The 22,080-nt window shown below is 35.5% G+C and overlaps 1 protein-coding gene across 1 annotated transcript; it reads left to right on the plus strand.

Annotated features, from left to right (window-relative positions):
* The first annotated feature begins 150 nt into the window (after positions 1–150).
* LOC139979067 (uncharacterized) lies at positions 151–21,893 on the plus strand. The gene is made up of 10 exons (XM_071989718.1): positions 151–465; positions 6,479–6,530; positions 10,972–11,030; positions 11,589–11,671; positions 14,720–14,796; positions 15,264–15,334; positions 17,644–17,750; positions 18,586–18,650; positions 19,216–19,307; positions 20,197–21,893. The coding sequence occupies exons 1-10, from the start codon at positions 384–386 to the stop codon at positions 20,355–20,357; spliced, it is 849 nt and encodes a 282-aa protein (XP_071845819.1). The 5' UTR covers positions 151–383; the 3' UTR covers positions 20,358–21,893.
* Positions 21,894–22,080: the final 187 nt, after the last annotated feature.

The following is a 22,080-nucleotide window of genomic DNA, read 5'->3' on the forward strand; positions in this document are numbered from 1 at the left end:
TGCCATTCGACGTTTAACCTCGGGTGACCTTTGCCCACGTTGTTTACAAATACTGTTGAATATGTAATACGCTATTAATATTTATATCTTAAATACTTCATCAGCCAATCGAACGTATTACTCATTGCACAGGTAGCGGTCCCAGGAATAATTGATACGGAAGTCGGGAACACGTCACACACCTACTTGCTAATTTTTGGAGCCCCAAAGAAGTGACTCGACTGTGTTTACGATCTTTTAAAAGCGAGTGCAGGTTTCGACAAGCGGTCAATGCTCATTCAAAAGGAAAAGGAAATACAGATATAGCAACTCTCACGTATCATATTGAATTTGTTGTATTCAAAAAGGTTTTGAAGTTACAATTTACCATTTCTAACAAGAAAATGTCGAAAACCCAGGTTGAGCACATTGATCAAGTGGCTCTTACAAGAAGAGCAGACGCCAGTGCGAACGTGTACTTGTTTGGTAAGTATTAATTCAGGTACAAAACTAAATATTTTAGCTTGACTACTACATAGTACCTGTAGGCTAGTTATATCATGGAGTTGTTAACAACTCCCTGGTAATATTCAGTTATAATTAATATACTTCAAACCTGGCCTGTGGACTAACCCTACGGTACGATTTGAGATACTTTCTCACTTAGGCCTTGTGTAACATAGCATTAATTTTGTTAAATTTACCTTATCAGAATTAAGTAATTACAGGAATGGATCTCATTTAGGTTAGTCTTTCATGGACTGCCTCACTTTAATTAGCCTAGTGATAATTGGTCGAAGTTAGGCCTACTGTAGGCTAACTATGCTATGAAAGGTTATCATGGACACATGGAAATCTTATGTATCTATTCTCATGGCCTATCCACATCAGATATCCCAGATAGAGTCCTAATGGACATTGAACTTTGGTGAGTATAGTACTTACTAGTGGTGAGTTTAGTATATATCTTTGGTGAGTATAGTATCCACCATATTTCCCATCAGTTGGCTAGAAATTCAGTGTACCATTGACAAAATATCTCTTGACTGCATACAACAACAAAAACTGCATAAAGGTATCCCTTTCCATAAAAGTTGTCCATCACTGGTAATTTTGTCGCATATGTCCTTCCCAAACTATATCAAAATTATATTGAAACAACTTGATTGATGAGGAAATGCTATTTTTCTTAAGTAATTGTGCCCCCTCCCCCTCCCTCGATCCCCACGTCTTATCTATCTCTCCCCTATTGTTGTAGAATTAAACTTTAAAGGGTTTTAAATGAAATTATGTTCTGTTTGCATGTTTTTCAGCTTAATCAATATGAAAACAGCTAAGCTTATATGGTTATTTAGCCCTAGATCTGTAAGTCCTCATGCACGAAGGCCAAGAATATATGACTCTTATAAGACTCACTGTAGGATGGATAGAGCATGCATAAATACAGGGCTTTCTGGTACCCTCCCCACCCACCCTCCTCATTGGACTTTTATTTGAACTAAGGCTCTGCTTTCTTAAAATATTAATTGCCAGGCTTCTATTAATTAGTCTGTTAAAAGATTTCCGAGGATTTTTGGATAAGGAAAACAAATTCAAGATTTTACTGACGTATTTATTTACAAATGAAATTGTTAATGAACAATCTCCTTTGTTTGGTTTAACACGTCAGAATGGTAGAGAATACTAGTACTGTAGCCCTCAGGGCTCAGAACCTGTACACCCCACCTCATCACCATGGCTCATGTCCCCTTGCCGAGTGAAACCATACAGCTCTAAACATGCCAAAACCTATTTTACTGAATAATTCCCCAAATCTAGATTGGGTCACATATTGCAACATAAATGTTTGAGGATCGAAATGTCAATTTCGATTTTGAGTCGCTCTGTACTTAAGAAAACATGATGTGTTTAATTCAAATGACCTTTTGCTAATTTTAAGCCTTAGTTATAGAGAATTTAAGCAGTTCAATTTTCATTATGGGAATTTATTTTCATCATTCCTGCGAAATTACATTGATTAAAAATGTTGTGCTCTCTGAGGGGTGCAAGCTTTATGGTGACGATAATGAGGGTATATATTAAAGGAGTCTTTTCTTCAATACCCATAACCACCCCATGCTAGGTAACCATGCCAACAAAATTGCACTTTATTCAATTTGTATTTGCTTTTCAATGAATTTAATTTTAGCAGAGTGCTTTAATAAACTGTGATTTAATTGCATTTATCAATTATAATTACAATCCAGCTAGGACAACAGTAGTACTGCATGCCAAAGTAATGGGCAAACAAGTTTAAGAAATGTACCCAACATATTTAGGGCCTTAGAACTTCAACATTGATTATAGTAAGTGGATATTCTTGCATAAATTTTAACATAGTTGATGGACCATCATGATATATCACATTGACCAATATGTACATGTAGCTAGACAAGAAAAAATAATTTGTATTCAAAGTGCAGTAAAAAAAATAATTTGTTACTGTACTTTATAACCAAAGTATCTCAAACCATGATTAGCTCAATCAGTTATTCTCAGTAAGAGACAGTCTTGGCAGTGCTGAATTCTTAGAATGTTAATGGCAGCCATCAAAAAAAATTAATTAGTGTATTACTTGTTGGTATGGTGTGCTGTTGAGCTATAAAACACTTGTATAGAGGACTATATGTAAATCTTAATTAGCATCTATGGTGATGAGCAGTATGTGGATGCAGGAAGTTTAATTAATAATTAATGTTCTGTTAGTTACAGGAGGCTGCAAAAATTTATGTCCTCAAAAAATGATTTGATATCATATATTCTTTTTGCAACTATTTGACCATGCTTCAGTGACTTCAAGTTTTTATTACTCATCATCACAAACAAACAGAATGTGGCCAGCATTCAGCTAACTCATAAGGTCATCGTAAAGTCAGTCTCGAGGTATATTGGATAGATTAAAGATGTCAGATGACGACTTCACCTTGAGTGAAGTTGACTCATGGTGAGAGGCGGTTAATTTAATGTGGGAGGAAGTTTTGGATAGAGGGGGATGGTGGTGCCTTACATCAGAATGTTGTAATTGTGATATTTATAATGCCATTACTCACATTTGGGAGATGTATAACTGACTTTCATGGTGAGATTCTGCAAAGTGATACATCACTTTGAAGTATCTGGAAACCAGGAAGTGGCAATCAGAAGGGGCCTATTGATTTTAAAGTTGTGCACATGTACAGTATGTTTGCATGCATGCATATTCTGTACATAACATGATGTAGCAAAATAAATCATTGCTATCATGCTGTGCTATGTGGGTCTTCGTTAATTGTGATATAAAATGAAGACAATTAAATTTGTAAGTACTATGTTATAGTTTTCAGTTTATCTCTTTGTTCTTTAATAGTTATAGCTATAGATGAAGAATCGTTACTCATACTACTAATGAGACACACATGTGTTGCTCTAGCTACGACAAGATCTGCAATCAGGTGGAGATACGGAATCAACTCTTTTAACTTTTAAAGCCCCGACTTGAAAATAAGTCATTACTGATGTTTGGAATACCTGACAATGAAGTAAAATTATTTCAAAAAGGTACCCAGGTCTAAGGACTTGAAATAGCCCCAGGATATGGTGGGTCCAATGGGTACATGACCTTATCGTCCCGGCCCTTCTCCCCAAAGTTATCACCAGCCTCTTTACTTTACCTCACCATTTTGTTAAAACACTAACACAAGAAAGATCGATGCATCCATGATTATGTACCAATAACCCATTTCCCAAAGCTCCCATAAGTGCTTGATTCCATTAAATAAATGTACAGGCTCAGTACAGTATATCTACAGTACATTTGTCATGTCAGATGTGATAATACAAGTATGAGAGGTACATCTGGTACATGTCAATAACTTAAATTGGATTTGATACAGTATATATCATTCATTGAACATAATTGCTTGAACCTTACTATTAGTCTCCTTTACCTGTGACCCCTAAACATACTGTATATGTACCCAGACCATAGATCAATCACTATAGAACTGTTACACAAACATAGAACTGAATTGGCACACGTATACCACTGTTTCTTCAGCACACTCATTAGCCTCATCCTCACACTTTAAGATTGTAAATTTTGATCTGTAATCTATATATAATATAATATACATAAATATTAAATATAATATTATATATAATCTATAAATAATATAATATATATAAATATTAAATATAATAACATATAATATATTATATTATAATATATATATAATATTATATTATATAACATATAATTTTATATATAATAATGAAATATTTATAGAATCTCATCAACACCCATTTATTTAACTGAGAATTATGACAGAATGGGAGATAACATTGTTTTTTTAAACTAAATGTGTTATTAATTGTCACTGATGAAGGCCAATTCTATAATTTTCCCACTGCAAGTATAATAATGAGTTATTGATATAACAGACTGGGAAACTGCTTTTAGTGTTTGGAATGACTTTTATGAGCTACTCAGTTCACTACAGTACTGCACTTGTACAGTAGTAGTTATAATTAAATTACCATGGTCACTACAAATTTGAGCATACATAATATTCTTCAACAAATTAAATTTAAAGTTCCTGAACTATGGACGTCATATTTTTACTAATATTTTCTTTCAAGCTGACTGATTTGATCTGAAATTATTGTGTAATGAAATTTCAAATTATCGTACAGTATAGAGACTACAACCAAAGATATTCTTATATCTTAAATGAAAATCTTAAAGTAGGCTCATTTCATTGTAATACTAACCATGTTGCTATGCACCAGTGGTTCGCCATTGAGAACGCCCCTCCCCCCGCCCCTTCCTGGTGAGTTAACATTCATGAGCATATGTGTAACTCTTCTTGGCAGGGATGTGTCATACTTACTCTAGTTTCCTGGTAAAAGTTGTTCTCGCTTACATGACGAGATTACATCTATTTACACAGCAGGGGGCTAGTGAGTTGATGGTGTCTCTAGGCGGTTTTCAAATTGATGGGTTTCGTATCTCATAACCTGACAGTGCAGTTAAAGGAACATGACGTAGAAATATACTAAAGTAATGATAAATAAGAGTTTCTTTTCATTGTTTTGTTTCTTGAACATTTCAAAGTGTAGATTAATGACTACCTACTGACAAAAGAAAATAATTCAAGTGTAAAGAAACACATGTTTCAAATAGTGTTTAGTTTTCATGAAATGATTGGACTTGCAATTATATTTTTTATTTGGACGTTTTGTGGGGCCCACACTTGACAGTAAACACATAATTGGATTACTTGATTTATTTCTCCTTATCCTAGAATCCCGTCATATCCTGTCCCCCCCCCATCCCCCCCACTTCCTTTGTCCTATAGAGTCAAGTACCATTAATAATGCACTCATTTACTCTACAATGTTTGTTGGTACCAACTTTAAAAACTTATAAACTTCATTCATTTTGGCATCTTTTCTTCAAAATAATTTTACAAAGCAAATTTGAACCCCAAGAATTAAAGTTCAGTATTGCATGTTTATTTGTCTCTATTGTGCTGTGCCTCAAAAAGTTAAGTTGACATTACAAATTTCAACAGTAGAGTTATCACTGAATACCCAATCCAAAAATCCTTGTGTGTCTGAATTATCGTCCTGTTTGTGTGCATTCTAGTTCTGTATTTTTTCACACGTACTGTACAGTGTAAATTACACTCTACAGTAGGTCAATTCAAAGAGACCTAAAGTACCACTGCAATTCAAATCCATAATTTTTGCTAGGTATGTAGCTTAAAATCCCAGTGGGTCATGAATATATATCAGTTTGTATCTTACAGGTATGCAACATAACGAAACTTGATCCTTTCACAATATAACTTAATATTTTCTCCACTGACCTGCTTTGAATCTACCAGATGGTGTGAACAACTGGAATTAATTTCACCCTGTTAGTATTGTAGCCTATGGCACCACTGCCCCATTTAAAACTAACATGATACTGTACCTTCTTGAAAATAGTGTACAATGCATCCCACCACTCAATCCTGCCCACCCCCCCCCCAAGGGTATACAGCACACCTTTGATTTTCTCAGTGGATTAATAGAGGAGGATGCAGGTACAGTAGATGGGAAAGTGCAGTAGTAGAGATTAGACAGGTAATAAGGTTTTCTGTAAAGTAATAAATAACCCTAATTTGTGCTGTAGCAGTTAATTTTAACTGACAGAATTGTTGGCTTAACTACTACTGCAGTGAATGATTTAACAGCATTACATTTTTAGCATATATAATTCAAATTATTTTAAAAAAAAAATTACTGTTGATTTGGGGAAAAACTATAAATGTTACAAGCTAAGCTATTTCTTTTTCTATTTACAGTATATGACAACTTAAAACTTGACATGTCATTCTTTAAATAGCAAGATGTTTTCACTGGATCTTCTGAAATAATATTTGTATGTTATGATTGACATGAAAAAATTACGCATATCTTCCACTTTTTTCGACAGGTGGAACTTTGACATCCTGGAAGTTGAAAGAACATGAAGTATTGTTTTTAAGGTACTACTTGGACTCATTGCATGATCAATTGGAATGTAGACTTAGTATTATATTCTGTCCTGGGAGGAATAAAATTCTCTATTTTTGACCATCATCTTAACTGTTTAAATGACTAAGGTGTCTGTAACAGTTATCAGGGTTACAGTAGGTGAGGGATGGGAGAGGGAATGTTTAAATGGTTTTCGAGGTGGAATCTGAACATGGGGAGTAGGACAGGCTCAAAGATGATCGTGTACAACTGCTCTTCATCTAGATCTCTACAACAAAGCTGTATCTTCCTGGAAATGTGGAATGAAATACTCTAGAAGTATAGCTAAAATGTGAGAGGTTTCAAGCACTTGTCCATCTTACAAGAAATAGTAGCAATAACTACAGTTGATTATATCTAAGCTTTCTGCGTTGACTGCAAAAGTTTCTGAAATTACTGTATATAGACCATGATATTAATTCTTATTATAAAGTTCCTTTTTTCTTAATTAAATATTTGAGCCTGAGTTTCTCTTTTTTTAAACTAAATACTATGCTGCTATTTAACTTTAAAAACAAATTTGCTCATCTGCTTATGTGTAATGAAGCTCTGGGAGTTATTATCAGCATCCCATCTTATACTCTACATTAAAGGGTGTGAAGACTCGCGCAAAAAGAAACGTCTAATGCCGGTAATCTGACCTAGTTTCGAATGAGGTGTAACAGAAGTGTTAGACACCACCATCGATCCCAGAAAATACACACACAGCTTGCTACCGTCGGTAATTAGACACTAGTGTACAGTCAGTACATACAACACAGTGGACAAACGATAAAGCAATGGACAACTCAGGTCCCGCTAAAGATTACAAAGTATCACTTTTCATTACGGTAATGTCTGCATTTTGTAGCGACACGAACACAACGTCACTTGCAAGCAACGGAAAGTTAACGTTTTCAGATGGCCGCACACGGTTTAAGGCGAGTCTTCAATGCCTTTAAGTTATGTACACATTTTGTCATGTGGCAATTACATATTTACAAACATCACAGCTGCATACTGTACATGTACTTTAGCTGCTTTAACAGCCGCAACAGCTGCATAGACATGAAAATTTATCGCCAAACTACAGTATGCTAGTCTTGCTAGAACATCTCATTACTGTGAAGTACATAATTATGTGTAAAAGTAAGTTGGCCTGACGTTTCAATCCTAGTAGGATCTTCTTCAGAGGTTCCCCCTTTCTTCTCTCCATCCCTTGTCTACTAATCTCCTTACATCTATCCCTTTGTGTTCACCTTGCTCATTAACCTGTCAGTATTCTGTGCGTGTTTTTGTCCCTTCTGTTACTGTTACTTGTCATTTAGCCTCTGAAGAAGATCCTGCTAGGATCGAAACGTCAGGCCAACTTTCTTTTACACATTATCTTACACAGGCTCTCTGGTGGATAAGCAGTTTGCTAACAGTTTGATTTTATGTTGAAGTACATAATTAGAGTACAAAAGTGATGGAAGCATACATTACTGTAGTAAAACATGTTTAACACTTGTCTCTTTTAGCTGTTACTTTCCAATATCTTTATAACCCTTTACTAAATCTACTTACATAAACCATGCACCTATTAATTGAGGAAATATGTAATATCTTCAATGTAAATATGACAGGACATTGAAAAGAGGAGTGGGGTGGAGATAGGGAGGGGGTAGCCTTCATTCTGTAAAATGGAACCAGCTGTTTACAACCATATTATCATTTTAATAATATATTTTAAAAGATAAAATTAATATAACTCACAAAAAGTGACCCAGCTGGGCATAATTTGTCCCTGGGGATGACCTGGTCCTCTGTGCCTTTGAGTGCATGTGATTTCAGTGGTATTTGCAATAATTTGATTACCTTATTCTACTGGTCAGTATGCATGCCAGTGTTACTTAATTGGCCCCTAAATTGAACACCTGAAACAGCTGTCTTCACCTGGAAAGCGTATCTGTGTAATTATTTGTTATTTCTTGCACCGACCAGTATGCTGAAGGCTGATTGGCCCCTTACTAGCCTGTAGAGTACTAATTGGATTGATAGCTTATGATTGATTATTAATATTACTGTTTATATAATAGCAAAGCAAACTTCCTTGTGGTAGTCCAGTCTTCTGAGACGAGCAAATTGCTGTTCGTACTGTACAACCAAAATCAGCGGTGGGGGTTGTCTGATGGATGACTAGTTATTTACATCAAATTCAGATTGCATTGTAGTAAACTAAATACCGCCAAATATAGGTAAAATGATAAATTGTTATCATTCCCAAAGCTAGTTTGTATTCATCTGCCAACCTACTGTACATGTACTGTATCTCTCCTTCAGTGTACATGTTGGTCATTGTTCATATTATGCTACATTTTTCGGACAACCAAATTTGCTGTTCCGACAACTAAATTGTAAAGCCCGCATGGTTGTTCGAGGGACAGCCAGAAAAAAAAATCCTTAAAATTTGCCATGCATGGAATCAAACTCATTAATTAGGCATATATGCATGTACGGTAAAGTTCTCTTCAGTTAAGTAGCAACCTATCTATTCAAATAATAGCTCCCTAAATAACAGCTCCCCAAAGTTGTGGACATTTTGATAACATACTGCACAGTGAGTAGGTCGTCAACCCACGCTGTATAACCCCCAGTAGTGTAGTATAAAATATATGTTAATTAAAAAGTACTTTGGCTTTAAACACTGACCAATAGTGTTTGTAGCTATACATTTTGTAAGTTCAAGGGTTTAATTGCTAGTTAATCTCAGGGAAACTGATGAAAGATACCAACTGATTAATGAAAGAGTCATTCAGAACAGATGTTCAGATGTGATAATTATTTGTAGATCATGTACAGCAGAGCTCCAGTATTTAACCTTTGACATTCACAGGAAATACAATAAGGGTAAAATCGATATAGTTTTAATCATTATGCTGCATTCACAATTATATGCAGTAAACATGCAAGACTGAGATGTGAATTACTGTCTTTATAGTTTAGAAAAATAAGGAAACATTGATTTCTAAGTCCAAATGTTAAATTTAACAAAACTTTGTCCAATAAAGAGCTAATATAGTTTATATATATATATATCTATATATATATATATATATATGTGTAGGACCAGGAATAGGTTTGATCATTGATTTCATATTTGTTGATTGTAATTTCTCTGGTGACCAGAGACGAGTAGAATAGACTATACTCGGCTGAAATTCGCTAGTGTCGGTCTTCAGAATGATACAGTATGCAGATTTGAAAGGAGGAAATATTGGGCATTGAGCCAATAGTGCATTCGGTCAGTGGGTGTCAGTAAATGTTACTTTATTTGAAACGTGACAGGTAAATTTAAATGCATAGCTTATGTTGCTATGGGACAGCTGGTGTAAAAAAATACCTCAAGCCAAGCAAGGTTTTGTGGTAAGCTTGATAGATCATCACACAAATGAACCTGACATTTTAGGCCAACAGCAGTTATATATACTTACCATTAATGATGTACGTAAAATGGACTATAAGTGCTCACATCGACACTACTGTACATAAATTTGCTCATAATTCTTTAACTCTCATAGCAAATCAAGTTTGAGTGGTAATAAGGAGGCACTACATATACCTCTGTCACTACTGAAAGTTGTATGGTATGTATCTACAGTATGTATGATCTACAATCAGTGCTAGTTTGCCTGTCATACTGTATCATCATGCCAAAAATCGGTTGCTATGTCATGTGACCAAATGTAACCAGTACTGCGGTCTGCACACATCAGTCATCGCATCTGCATGAAGTCATGGCAGTCATTACTCATATTAGCTCGTATTCAACCATCATGGAAACTTGGAAGGTTTGGGTAAAATGCCAGGATCAATTTGTCATGAGACAATTGCAGAGTAAGTCTTCTTCACAAGGACTTGGAAACACAATCGGATGCAGTGATGTGTAAATTTAAGTACAGTAACTGTATACTCTACAATATATATCAAAAAGGTCTAACCATATGGAAGTGTCCCATGCAACATATCTAGTAGTAAAATACAGTATGTACATACAGTACATGCTAACCTGTCAAGATCCATGCAACATATTAAATCTTGAACTGGTTAAACATGTTGAGTACAGCCTCTGCCTACAAATGCCAGTGTGGTATGATATGTTAGCATGCTAAAAATCTCGGGAAATTTTTGGGGAATTACTTTCTTGGCACACCAAAAGTAATTATCTGGAGTAATTATCTTGCAGCATGTTAAATCAAAAAGTTTTTAAAAGAAAATGCTTTTTCAGAATGGTACAAAGTGTAGAATACAGTATTTGTTGAAATTTGAATCTGAAATGAGCATAATGCTTCATTTTCTAGCACATTTGATATGTGGTGAATATATATACCGATGAATCAATGCTTGGATACAAGAAATGACAAAATCAAAGCAATATTCCTTTTTCATTTACAGCAAAGATGCTATCTTCAACAATAAGAAAGCCATCAGAGGTGGAATTCCCCTTGTATTTCGTAAGTATATAATACTTGGATCTTATCGTTATCGTTATCTTATCGTTAACGATGAATTACGTGTTTCCAATTTGAAATCAGACCAGTCATGTCACATGATAGACAAGAGTTTGAAATACATGAAGTACCAATATTAATAAAAACTGTAGTTTCTGTAGGACATTTACTACCAGTATCAAACTTGCTACACTTTTGTATCCTTTTGTCACACAAATGTTCGGTGTTTCTCAGTATTTTTGTTTACATGATTTTCATCAAGAAAGATAGTCTTCTATGAGTATATGTTTACTGCTTTATTAAATAATGCAGAAAATTAGCCTATAGTCAGTTGATATACATTCCTTCTATAAAAGCAGACACTCACTATGTCAAGCACACATGTTCCCCCCCAAAAAAAATTAACAACTCTCTTCTTCATTGATTTAATCTTAAATGTTTAACTTTGTTTGAACTGTTATGTGATAAGCTCCATTGTTTTGTACTCACTGAATGTACTTTGTCTTGTTGACATGCTGATCTGGTATCCATTTCTGTTTACCTTTTTAACTATATGTATAGCTCACTTTGGGCCGTGGGGTGAAGGCAGACCGCAGCATGGCTTTGCTAGGACATCACTATGGAAACTGTCTGGTCAAAATAAGGTTGGTATCATATACAACATGATTAGTAATAGGTAACATTTTAGTGTAGATGGCATAATAAATATGTTTGTGTACATTTGGAGTCCACCATTACTAGAGGATGCAGCTTAAATTAAGCAATATTCTGGTTTCTGAAGTCGATTTGGTGAAACAAATTAGTGTCAAAACTCCAGCATCTTTAGGTCATCCTCATAGCATTTTGTGTGACTTTCATGAATTTTTCAAATTCGGTGATATTTTGGGAGTGCGTCTGGCCGCAGCAAATTGAATGTAATCATGACAACTGAGCTGACACAGTGTTAGTTATTTGTTATGATGTTTAAAGGGAGTGAAGATTCGCGCACAAAGAATCGTCTGATGCCGGTAATCTGACCTAGTTTGGAATGAGGTGTAACAGCACTGTTAGACACCATCATTGATCCCAGAAAATACACACACAGCTTGCTACTGTCGGTAATTAGACACTAGTGCACAGTCAGTACATGCAGCTACGGTCAATACCCACAACAGAGTGTACAGAGCAGCAATGGACATCTCAGGTCTAGATAAAAGATAACAAGGTACCATGTTTGATTACTGTCTGCATTTTGTAGCGACAAGAAAAAAACTTCACTTGCAAGCAACAGAAACTTAACTTTTTCAGATGGCCGCACACGTTTTGGGGCGAGCCTTCAGTGCCTTTAAATCGTTATCCTCGTAAGGCAAATAATGTTTCTGTCCGAAAGGTATATGTCTTGATGCATGAAACTCAAAATGCAGAGAACTTTGACAGCTGCATGAACAATCCCCAGTGTATCACATTACAGGGATAAATCATCCCGAAGATAATAATAGGAAGGTGAAACTTATGAAGAACATTAACCACGATCAATATTACAGACCACCCACTGTGATTAAACCACTTCCTGGAGTTAAGGAGGGTCTTGCCTGTCAAACTGCAGCAGGGTTACATTAATTCAGTCTTGATATTGAGATGGAGTTCTCTACTAATAGTTTGACACAATCGGCAGTCCTACAGTAGCTGCAACTCTAGTAGCAACATTTATTCAGTATTGGTCCAATTGTTAACATTGACTGCATATGATATATCCAGCCCTAATAACTCTAGTTGCAGCATAGAGTATTGATCCAAGTGTTAACACAGACCGCATGTTCAGCCCTGTAACTCTAGTAGCAGCATACAGTATTGATCCAAGTGTTAACACAGACCGCATGTTCAGCCCTGTAACTCTAGTAGCAGCATACAGTATTGATCCAAGTGTTAACACAGACCGCATGTTCAGCCCTGTAACTCTAGTAGCAGCATACAGTATTGATCCAAGTGTTAACATAGACCGCATGTTCAGCCCTGTAACTCTAGTTGCAGCATACAGTATTGATCCAAGTGTTAACACAGACCGCATGTTCAGCCCTGTAACTCTAGTAGCAGCATACAGTATTGATCCCAGTGTTAACAGACCGCATGTTCAGCCCTGTAACTCTAGTAGCAGCATACAGTAATGATCCCAGTGTTAACATAGACTGCACCTTCAGCCCTGTAACTCTATAAGCAGCATACAGTATTGATCCAAGTGTTAACATAGATTGCATGTGATATATCCAGCCCTGTAAACTCTAGTAGCATCACACAGTAATGATCCAATTGTTAACATAGACTGCATGTTCAGCCCTGTAACTCTAGTTGCATTATACAGTCATGAACTAAATCTCAGCCTACCCCTTTCCTTAAAAGGATTGTCTGGTGGCCCAAAGAAGTTACCTTAAAAAATAGTAAATAATTTTCCAAACATGTTGTCAAAGTATGACAACGCTAATGTTGCGTTTGACAGAGAAACGATTTTTTAATCGTTATGGATAGACATTTCAAAAATGATTTGAACAGTACAATACGTGACGTCAGCTCTGCCATAGCAGATTGCGTCATAACCCACCCTCCGCACAGAACCTATACGGTAATCACAACAAAAACAGCGTTTGTATACAGATAAATTTCTTCCTTAATTTCCGGTGAAATTTCTTAAAAATTAGATATGTTTTCAAAAACTCCTTAAGCCGCCATGTACTTGAGCGGTGGTTCCGTGGTCTTTGTGTAACACAAGGTAAATTTTAACAGCAGACTCTGAGTTGTTCAGGCTATACATCGCGCTATCCAGCTCCAACGCGAAAAATGTTCGCATGTAGGCTATACTCAAACGTTCACAATCGGACAGTTCTGCGAAGCCTAAGCTTCTCAGTGCTATATTCTGCTCTGACAACGAATCGATCAATTTCTTCAATAATTTCCTGTGAAATTTCTTATAAATTAGATATAATTTCAAAAACTCCTTAAGCCGCAATATATGTAGTAGATCGGTGGTTTTGTGGTCTTTGTGTAACACAAGATAAGTTTTAACAGCAGGCTCTTCGTTGTTTATACATCGCGGTATCCAGCTCCAGCGCGAAGAATGTTCGCGTGTATAGGCTACTCTAACGTTACAATCGGACAGTTCTGCGATGACATCGATCCCGCCAAGTTTCATCTTTCGGTTTAACGAATACTTTATAAGTTTCCTTTTACTGTTAATTTGATCCGTGAAATTTATTTCAGCGATTTCGACGAACAGTTAATGAACTGTGGTTTGAGTGTGAGTGTACTATGTGTAACGCTATACACCAACTGAGCATCGTAGTATATACGTTCGCCAGTATGTACGTTATATATATGAGGCAATTCAATGTGCTTACACGTGAGTTAATTTGCTGCGGAATTGGGAGTGCTAACTTCAAGTCGCCTGTTTTGCCTATCTGCAAGCACTACGTCAATCACCATATTGAAGCGTTCGAACAAACGGTACTTTTGGTGAGAAACTGGTGAATTTGAAAACCAGATTTCTACAAGAAAAAAACGTCGAATGGGGACAATTTTTACATGGTTAGAAAGAGAAAAATAATAACTACAAGGACAATGTATCAAAATCTTCCACCAGACAATTCCTTTAAAGCTGAGATGATGGATGAATCCCTGACTCACTGCAGACTTACCGTAACTCTTTGTCTTTCTTACAATAGGACCGTAAAAGTGGAGATGTGTCTGCAACATTTACTATGGAAGACAGTGAAGAAACAAGAAAAATCTGGAACTATTCGTAAGTCTGTCTAAGAGCAATGTTTGTTATCAGTCGCCAGTGATATGGATTCATATTAATTATATATCCAAATGTTAACTGACAGAGATAATCAATCATTGTTAAATAGTGTTTCGGTAACATACTAAGAATATTTGTAATATACAGTACATATGTCATTCTTTTAAATTTGTTCATTTCAATACTGGTATTTCTAAATTCATATGAGGTTCCTTTTCCCTCTTTTTTGATGTATTGAACGATTTTTTGGCTAATTTAAAATAATCATATTTGAATTCTATTTGAATTTTCATGGATTTCATTATTTGTTTTTTTTTTCATTATTTTATTTTTCGTTTTTTTTATATTATTTCTTATTATTTTTCATTATTTATTTTTCATTATTCATTATTTTTATGATTTTCATTCTTTTCATTATTCAATTTCATTATTCAGTCTTGAATAGAATCTCACATCTCTTTCCGCAGATTCAAACTCACCTACACAGTGACACTAAAGGCAAAATCACTTCTGTTAGAATTCACAGTCGATAACAAAGGTAAGGACAAGAAAATATATTTTCTTCAATCTTTTGAGTTATCTGGTAATTGTTTGAGAAAATAAGTATGCAATCATCAAAACTTGAAAACTAAAAAAAAAAAAAAAAGAACCCATTGCAATTGAGCTGGATCACAACTTGTGAAATCATTTTTGAGGGGAATGTTGGTGGGGATTGGGCAAATTGTTTATCCTTAGAGGTAGGCTGCCTCTTCCTCCACCATGATATGATAACCAAATACCCAATGGGGAAGGTTTAACCCAAAGCGTACTCTTTTTTCTGTCATCCCAGTTCAAATTTTGTCTCTAATATAATTTATACTATAATGGTCCCTGTGTACAAAAGTGATATTTGTTTTGCATTTGTATAGCAATTTGAACATTTTGCATAGTATTTTACTATGCAATACCGAATAAATTATCGCCTGCATGCTCACAACTCTATGTAGGAGTATTTTTATTAAATTATTTTTTACAGATTGGGATATACATAAATATGGGCTATAGTCGTAAATCGTCTCACATTCATTCTATACTTTATTGATATTGGTGTTGACTAGTTTTAGTTGAAGAAATCAGTTTTCCTTTTTCTTTTAGTTAGACAGTAACTTGTTGCATATTGTTCTTGAAACATCCACTGTATTACACACTTTTGGACGTGATAGCGTAATTTATCAAATTTAGCACTGAAAGAAAATTCAGAGGGAACTTTCTGTGACAATATACACTTACAATAGCATTAGAAACAGTTTATAATATACCTCATTTGTACACCATGCCTAGAATGAATAATGCACCTGGCAATGTGGCTGATTATTTGCATCTCATAGGCTTCAGAATGGGAAGGAGAGGGGGCTCAAGGGGGTGGGGGATGAAAGGGGCTTGGCAGGACAGGCAAAATATGTAATCAATTGATCGATTTTGTCTTCTGTGGGAGATACTGATTTCATTCCTTATTAGCTCATACCAGCATGCTGGTGTGAGCTATTGTTACAGTGCAGCGTCTATCACTCTATCCGTCAACAATTGGTAAAACCGCTCCCACTCGCACAGTGTTTGATGGAATTTCATGAAACTTGGACACAAGGACCATTGGGTATAGGGCCATCAGAGATGGTCCGAAATTTGGGGTCAAAGGTCACTTGTGGGCTGTAATGGGCCATTTTGTGAAAATACGCAAAATGCTTCTTCTCCTACAGATTCCATGGTACAATGTTGAGGGTTTGTCACGATAGTACTATGGAAGTTTTACCTTCAGGGTGTTCATGAATTTGAGATCAAAGATCAACTAGGGGTCTTTTGTGGCCCGGGCCGAGGCCCTATATTTTTAAATTGCTCCTGTTCGTACAGTGTATGGCCAGTTATAATGAAACTTGGTCACAATGTTCCTCAGGATGAGAGTTACGAGGGGTGTTCGGAAAATTGAGGTCAAATGTCATTTAGGGGGTCATCGGGGGTCATTCTTTGTAAAATTTTCAAATATCTCAATCTCCTCAAGATTTTGATGGATCATATTCAAAGTTGAACTGATGATTGTTGGATTGTGTATGAATAAGGTGATGCCTAATAATTTTTGGTCAAAAGTTAATTAATTACAATTAATCCCCATTGTTTAAAAAAATCTGAGCCTTCACCTTTTGCCAAAGCTCTTTTAATTTGTCTCCCAGTCTCTGCAGTGTGGTTAAGCTCTGCAGAGGCTGTTAGTGGAATTAAAGCAGGACTGGGAGTTGTTATTAACTGTTGAACTGTAAGCATGAGAGCCCTATAGCCAATCAGCACTTGCCGATTCTTAGAAGTCTTTGAGCTTGAGGTATGTAGGCAGCCAGCCAAAATTTTGGCAAGGAGTGCTTCAGGTCTGCTCTGGTAGAGGGGAGAAAGTTTAATAGGGTAGGTCAGTGGTATTGTTTGAGAGAGTGGGTAAAATAGGAGATTTAAAGGGGGAAAATAGGAATTATAGCCAGTGGTGTGGCCAGGGTTCTGCTAACGGAGGGGGGGGGGTTATCCCTCATGGGCCCAAAATTTGTGGAATCTGAAAAATGGCCTGAAATTTGGTGGGCCATAAAGTTTTGTGGGCCCTACATTTTTAAGCTCGAAAAGGTATGAGCTTCTGCACCATTGGTGCTCTAGTTTTAATGCAGACCTCTCTTAATACTCCTCCACACAAATTAGGCCCCTGAACAGTGAATGTACTTATATATAGTTATTTGGACATTATTGTGTGAGTCCAAGGTAGTGGATGATCTTTATAGTAAGAATCAAGAACTATACTATTTAGTGGTACTTGAAGTTTATCTTGTGTTTACCTTCCAGGTCAAGAGGCATTTGATTTTACCTGTTTGCTTCACACATATCTGGGAGTGGACGACATCACACAGACATCGGTGGTTGGACTGCAAGGAACGAAATATGATGACAAGGTTTATCTTTGATTCTTTTTAAATTATAAACTAGACTTGTGGTTGGTTGTTCAGGCTCCATGGCTACTAGATTTTCCTGTAAATATAAAACTAACAAGTTTAACAATAATATTTTAAGGTAAAACCAAATATGCTGTGCTTGAAAGCAATGAGTTTGCGAAGCTGTGATTAACTAATAAATTGTTGAATTCACAGACAAAATGAAGATCTCTAGTCTATGATAAATTTGCAGTTATTTCTAAGTGCAATTTTATCATATTGTGAATACATAGCATGCAAGATATTGCTAAACCATGTGTGTATGTAGATGTGCCAATTTCAGGCGATAAGGATTCCTGCATTGTTCATTAGTGTTGCAGTTGCAGTAATTATCACTAATTTTATGGGGACAAACAAAAGAGTGACCTTTTTTTGTGATTTTACTAATTCATAGTTGTTGTTGTTATGGTAGTCTCAGAGTTCTCTTTACTAACTGTTCATGGCGTTAGAAGTGAGTTGTCTAATGCCTTTGCATGAGCGTCGAATGGCGTAGAAACAATGCTATTCATAACTTCACAATAGACAATACGGCATTCAGAATGAAACCAAACTCTATTTAAGTTTATTCAAGTTCAAGTTTATTAACATCTGGTTTTAATATGTGAAAATACATTCTTACAAATAGGATATTTTTATTATTACTTTTTTTCAAGTTAAAAAGTTAAAGGATTGATGTCTCATGTACATTACTGTATTCTGCAACCGACAATCTCCTCCATAGTTACCCTTTTAACTTGCGTTGATGATACTTTCAATCATTGTCACATTGATTCTGTATCAATATTTCTCAATAAAGGTAACCGGTCAGACAGATTGCACAGAAGAAAATGAAGAGGTCACAATTTCGGGAGAGACAGATAGGTATGTTAGTCTGTGACTAACTTCTTTTTCAATTACTGGACTAATTAAACATGGTGACACACCCCCACCACTGACCCCCTACCCACTGATTCACTGCCCCACCCCCAAGAAACTGAGGTGATAAAACTTGGTATAGTGCTATTGTGTGTCACTGAAAATGACAAAATATGATCGGGTCTCCATTACATGACTGACATACCAACATGGTCTAGCTTAAACGACCTCTGAGACAAGGCAGATCATTTGTAGTGTCTGCAGTTTGTTGATTTATGTGTTCACCAAATTCTTTAGTACAGGTAAAATGTTGCAACATATTGGTTGTTAGAAGAAGCTGTAATTATTAAATGAATGTTCACTGCAAAGAGTTACATCATGGAAAATGTCAAACTTGTCAAGAAGAATTTACCAAATTATATCACACGTGATTCAGCAGGTGGTAAATATTTTGAATTGCCTGTAAGTAACTTACTGTATTCCAGTATGGGTAAATTTTGGTTCTATGAAACATTGATATCAATTTTAGTATGCCACAAGTACGATAATACGTGTCATATTTTATTCACAGAATATACAAATCGACTCCAAATGAATTAACTGTGAAGAACACAAAGGGAGGAAAGAGTGTCATTATCAAGAAGAACAATTTTCCAGATGCTGGTAAGCAGTTGAAACTAACTTTTGAAAACCAAGATGGAGTCTGTATCGATATAGTTGTTATCATTTCATGATGAAGCAGCAGCTTGATAATAGCTTCATGCGACATCAAAAATTACTTTGACAAAATAAAAAGAAGAGCTGCGTCAAATGTCAACAATGAAGCAAATTGAAATCTTAAAGCAGCTTTTTGCACTTTTTTGCCATTTTCCCACCTTTTGACATGTGCATCAAGTTTTTTTACATGTATTCATCACAAAATAACAAACTAAGATATTAGCCAAGTTTTTCTCTGCTAAGAGCATTAATTGGCGAGTAATTAAGGACTTCTGCAGATAATGAGTAGAGTTTCTTCCACAAGTTCTTATGTAGTTCTCCAAATCCACTAGTTTAAATTCAATCAATCAGTGAATAGCTGACATGTTTATTTATGAGCTGTTGCTTAAAATAGATTCATTCAGAGCAATCCGAAAAAGTTGCGTCCGGTATGATCACAGCCATACACAATGTACACAAATAAAGCATGGTGTTGTAGTACATATTGGTGTACTGGGCTGCTTATGATGCCGGCAAAGTGAAAATTATTTACCTCATTGTTCAATGATGGTCACAGAATTTAAATATTCATATTGTGGGCAGGGCTAATTGCGATCCTAACGGAAAATATCTTCGAGAAAAACAACATTCAAAGTTGAAAATTTGTTGACTTTTTATTTCCACCAGATTTGAATAATATGCTAGTTATGTCGTTATGGCATCGCGGTTTCAGTGAGGTTGGGAAAATCATAGAAAAGGGCGCAAACAACTGCTTTAATATTTCAATAACAGGAAATGTAACTTTTTAAATTATAGATGCTTCATTAATCCTTTTCTTATTCTGTTTCTCTTCTAGTGGTATGGAATCCATGGATTGAAAAAGCCAAGGCAATGTCTGACTTTGGTGATGATGAGTATCTGGTGATGTTGTGCGTCGAGGCAGGATTCGTGGCCAAACCATTCCACTTAGAGCCAAGTGAGACCTTCCAGGCATCCCAGGAACTTTCTCTGGCATAATTTCAGCCGTCATATCATACGCAGGACAGTCATTAAATACGTACAGCGCCAGCCGTTCGATCGCAACAGTGAGAACAAAAAAAAACTGCAAATGGAAGTGTTACCGTCGGTTCGCCAATGCTCTCTTCGTAAAAACAAGAATTTGTTTTAGAGGAATCTAGCAATACCAAGAAACAAAACAAAAATCAAAAATATTTTTCTGAGAATCTCTCAGATTTTTTAAATGCTAGTTTTGTAGCTGTCTTTCAGTGGTGCCTAACTGTTTTGTAGCTGCCTTTATGTATAGTATCAAATTGATTTTTCGTTTGCATCATTTAAACTTTTAAAAAGATTTCTATAGGTGATATATTATTCTTGTCATTTGAGGGACATGTAATGTCCTCTTGGCTTTGTTTTATTATTGAGAGATAAATACAGCTATTTTTTAAGAGGAGAAAAGGTGAAATTGGGAGAAGTAAAAAAGAAAAGAAAAAAGAAAATTATTCCTTGTCTAACATTTCCAGTTTTTGTATTATTACATATTTTTGCACTTTTTCCGTAACAAGACAAAAGGTTACTTATATTATAGACAATGTTTGGTATAAATGTAAAGTCATGAAATAAGTCATGAAAAAATAAACAGTTAAAACATAATATTTCTGATAATTCCAGGGGTGTTTTGTCATTTGCTTTGATGGAATTTTAAGAGGTTAGTTCTACTTTGATGATTACTGCAATTCAACATCAATGCTCTTCTGAAAGAAACGTTGCTGATTAAGGAAAAATACAAAAATTATACTGGTCAGAGAAACCTACTTAAAAACTAGAATATAAATTCTATATCTACAATTATGACACAATCATGCTCAAAGATGACTAAGTGAATAAGCAACAGTTGTCAGATGTAGATCATGGGAGAGGGGCGGGGGCAGGAAATTGCAATTTCTAGTGAGTAGCGCTACTTCTGCATCTAACCTAATTATAGACATCATTTGCAGCCTACATATGCCCCAAAATACACCATTATTATTTAAAATGTTAATCTTACATGGGAGTCTGCTTCAAGGATCCCATGGTCACACCCCCTCCTAGATCCACACCTGGTTACACACCCATTTACAAAGAACTGTTTAATAAGACACACCCCTTCCCATGAGATTCATACATAGCATCGTTTAGCTAAGAAAGTCAATTTAATATTCTTCTTTCCTATTTTCTTCTTTCTCATGTATCCATGTGGTAGTGTGTTATATTTTGGAAATTTGTATAATAATAATAATTCTGGTTTTTAATGCTTAATTTTATAGGACGTAGCCAACAGCATTTTTCATTGTTTTAATAGAAACATTCTTAATAATATCAATTTCTGTTAAAAATAGTTAAATTAAATTCATCAGTGCCGTGTTACCACAATTCAGTCAACAACAAAAAAGTGAAAAAGCCTGTGTTTTCAACAAAGATTTAACAGGATTCACTCTCTTATTTAACAAAGTTAAAATTAATGGATGCTCAAGTAATTAAATATTTAATACTTTGGTACATAGTGTTGTTTTAAAATTGTGTTTTTTTTTTCTGCTGCAATATTTAAAGAGTCTGGCTCTTAGATGATTCCTTTGATGAATACTGCCCTCTTAAATCCATATCTGTTCTGAAATCTCTGCCATGCTGTAAAATCTGCCCTTTATTATTTTCTAACATCACTATCTGATATTCCATGTTCTATTTTATTCTGCTTTACTTCTAA

The sequence above is a fragment of the Apostichopus japonicus genome, chromosome 13 (genome assembly GCF_037975245.1).
Source record: "Apostichopus japonicus isolate 1M-3 chromosome 13, ASM3797524v1, whole genome shotgun sequence".
Classification (NCBI taxonomy): domain Eukaryota; kingdom Metazoa; phylum Echinodermata; class Holothuroidea; order Aspidochirotida; family Stichopodidae; genus Apostichopus; species Apostichopus japonicus.

Excerpts from the sequence above, each read along its gene's own strand:
- LOC139979067 (XM_071989718.1), top strand. The coding sequence starts at position 384 with ATGTCGAAAACCCAGGTTGAGCACATTGATCAAGTGGCTCTTACAAGA. Across the intron at positions 6,531-10,971 it reads CATGAAGTATTGTTTTTAAG|CAAAGATGCTATCTTCAACA; the intron begins GTACTACTTGGA and ends TTTCATTTACAG. Across the intron at positions 14,797-15,263 it reads AGAAAAATCTGGAACTATTC|ATTCAAACTCACCTACACAG; the intron begins GTAAGTCTGTCT and ends CTCTTTCCGCAG.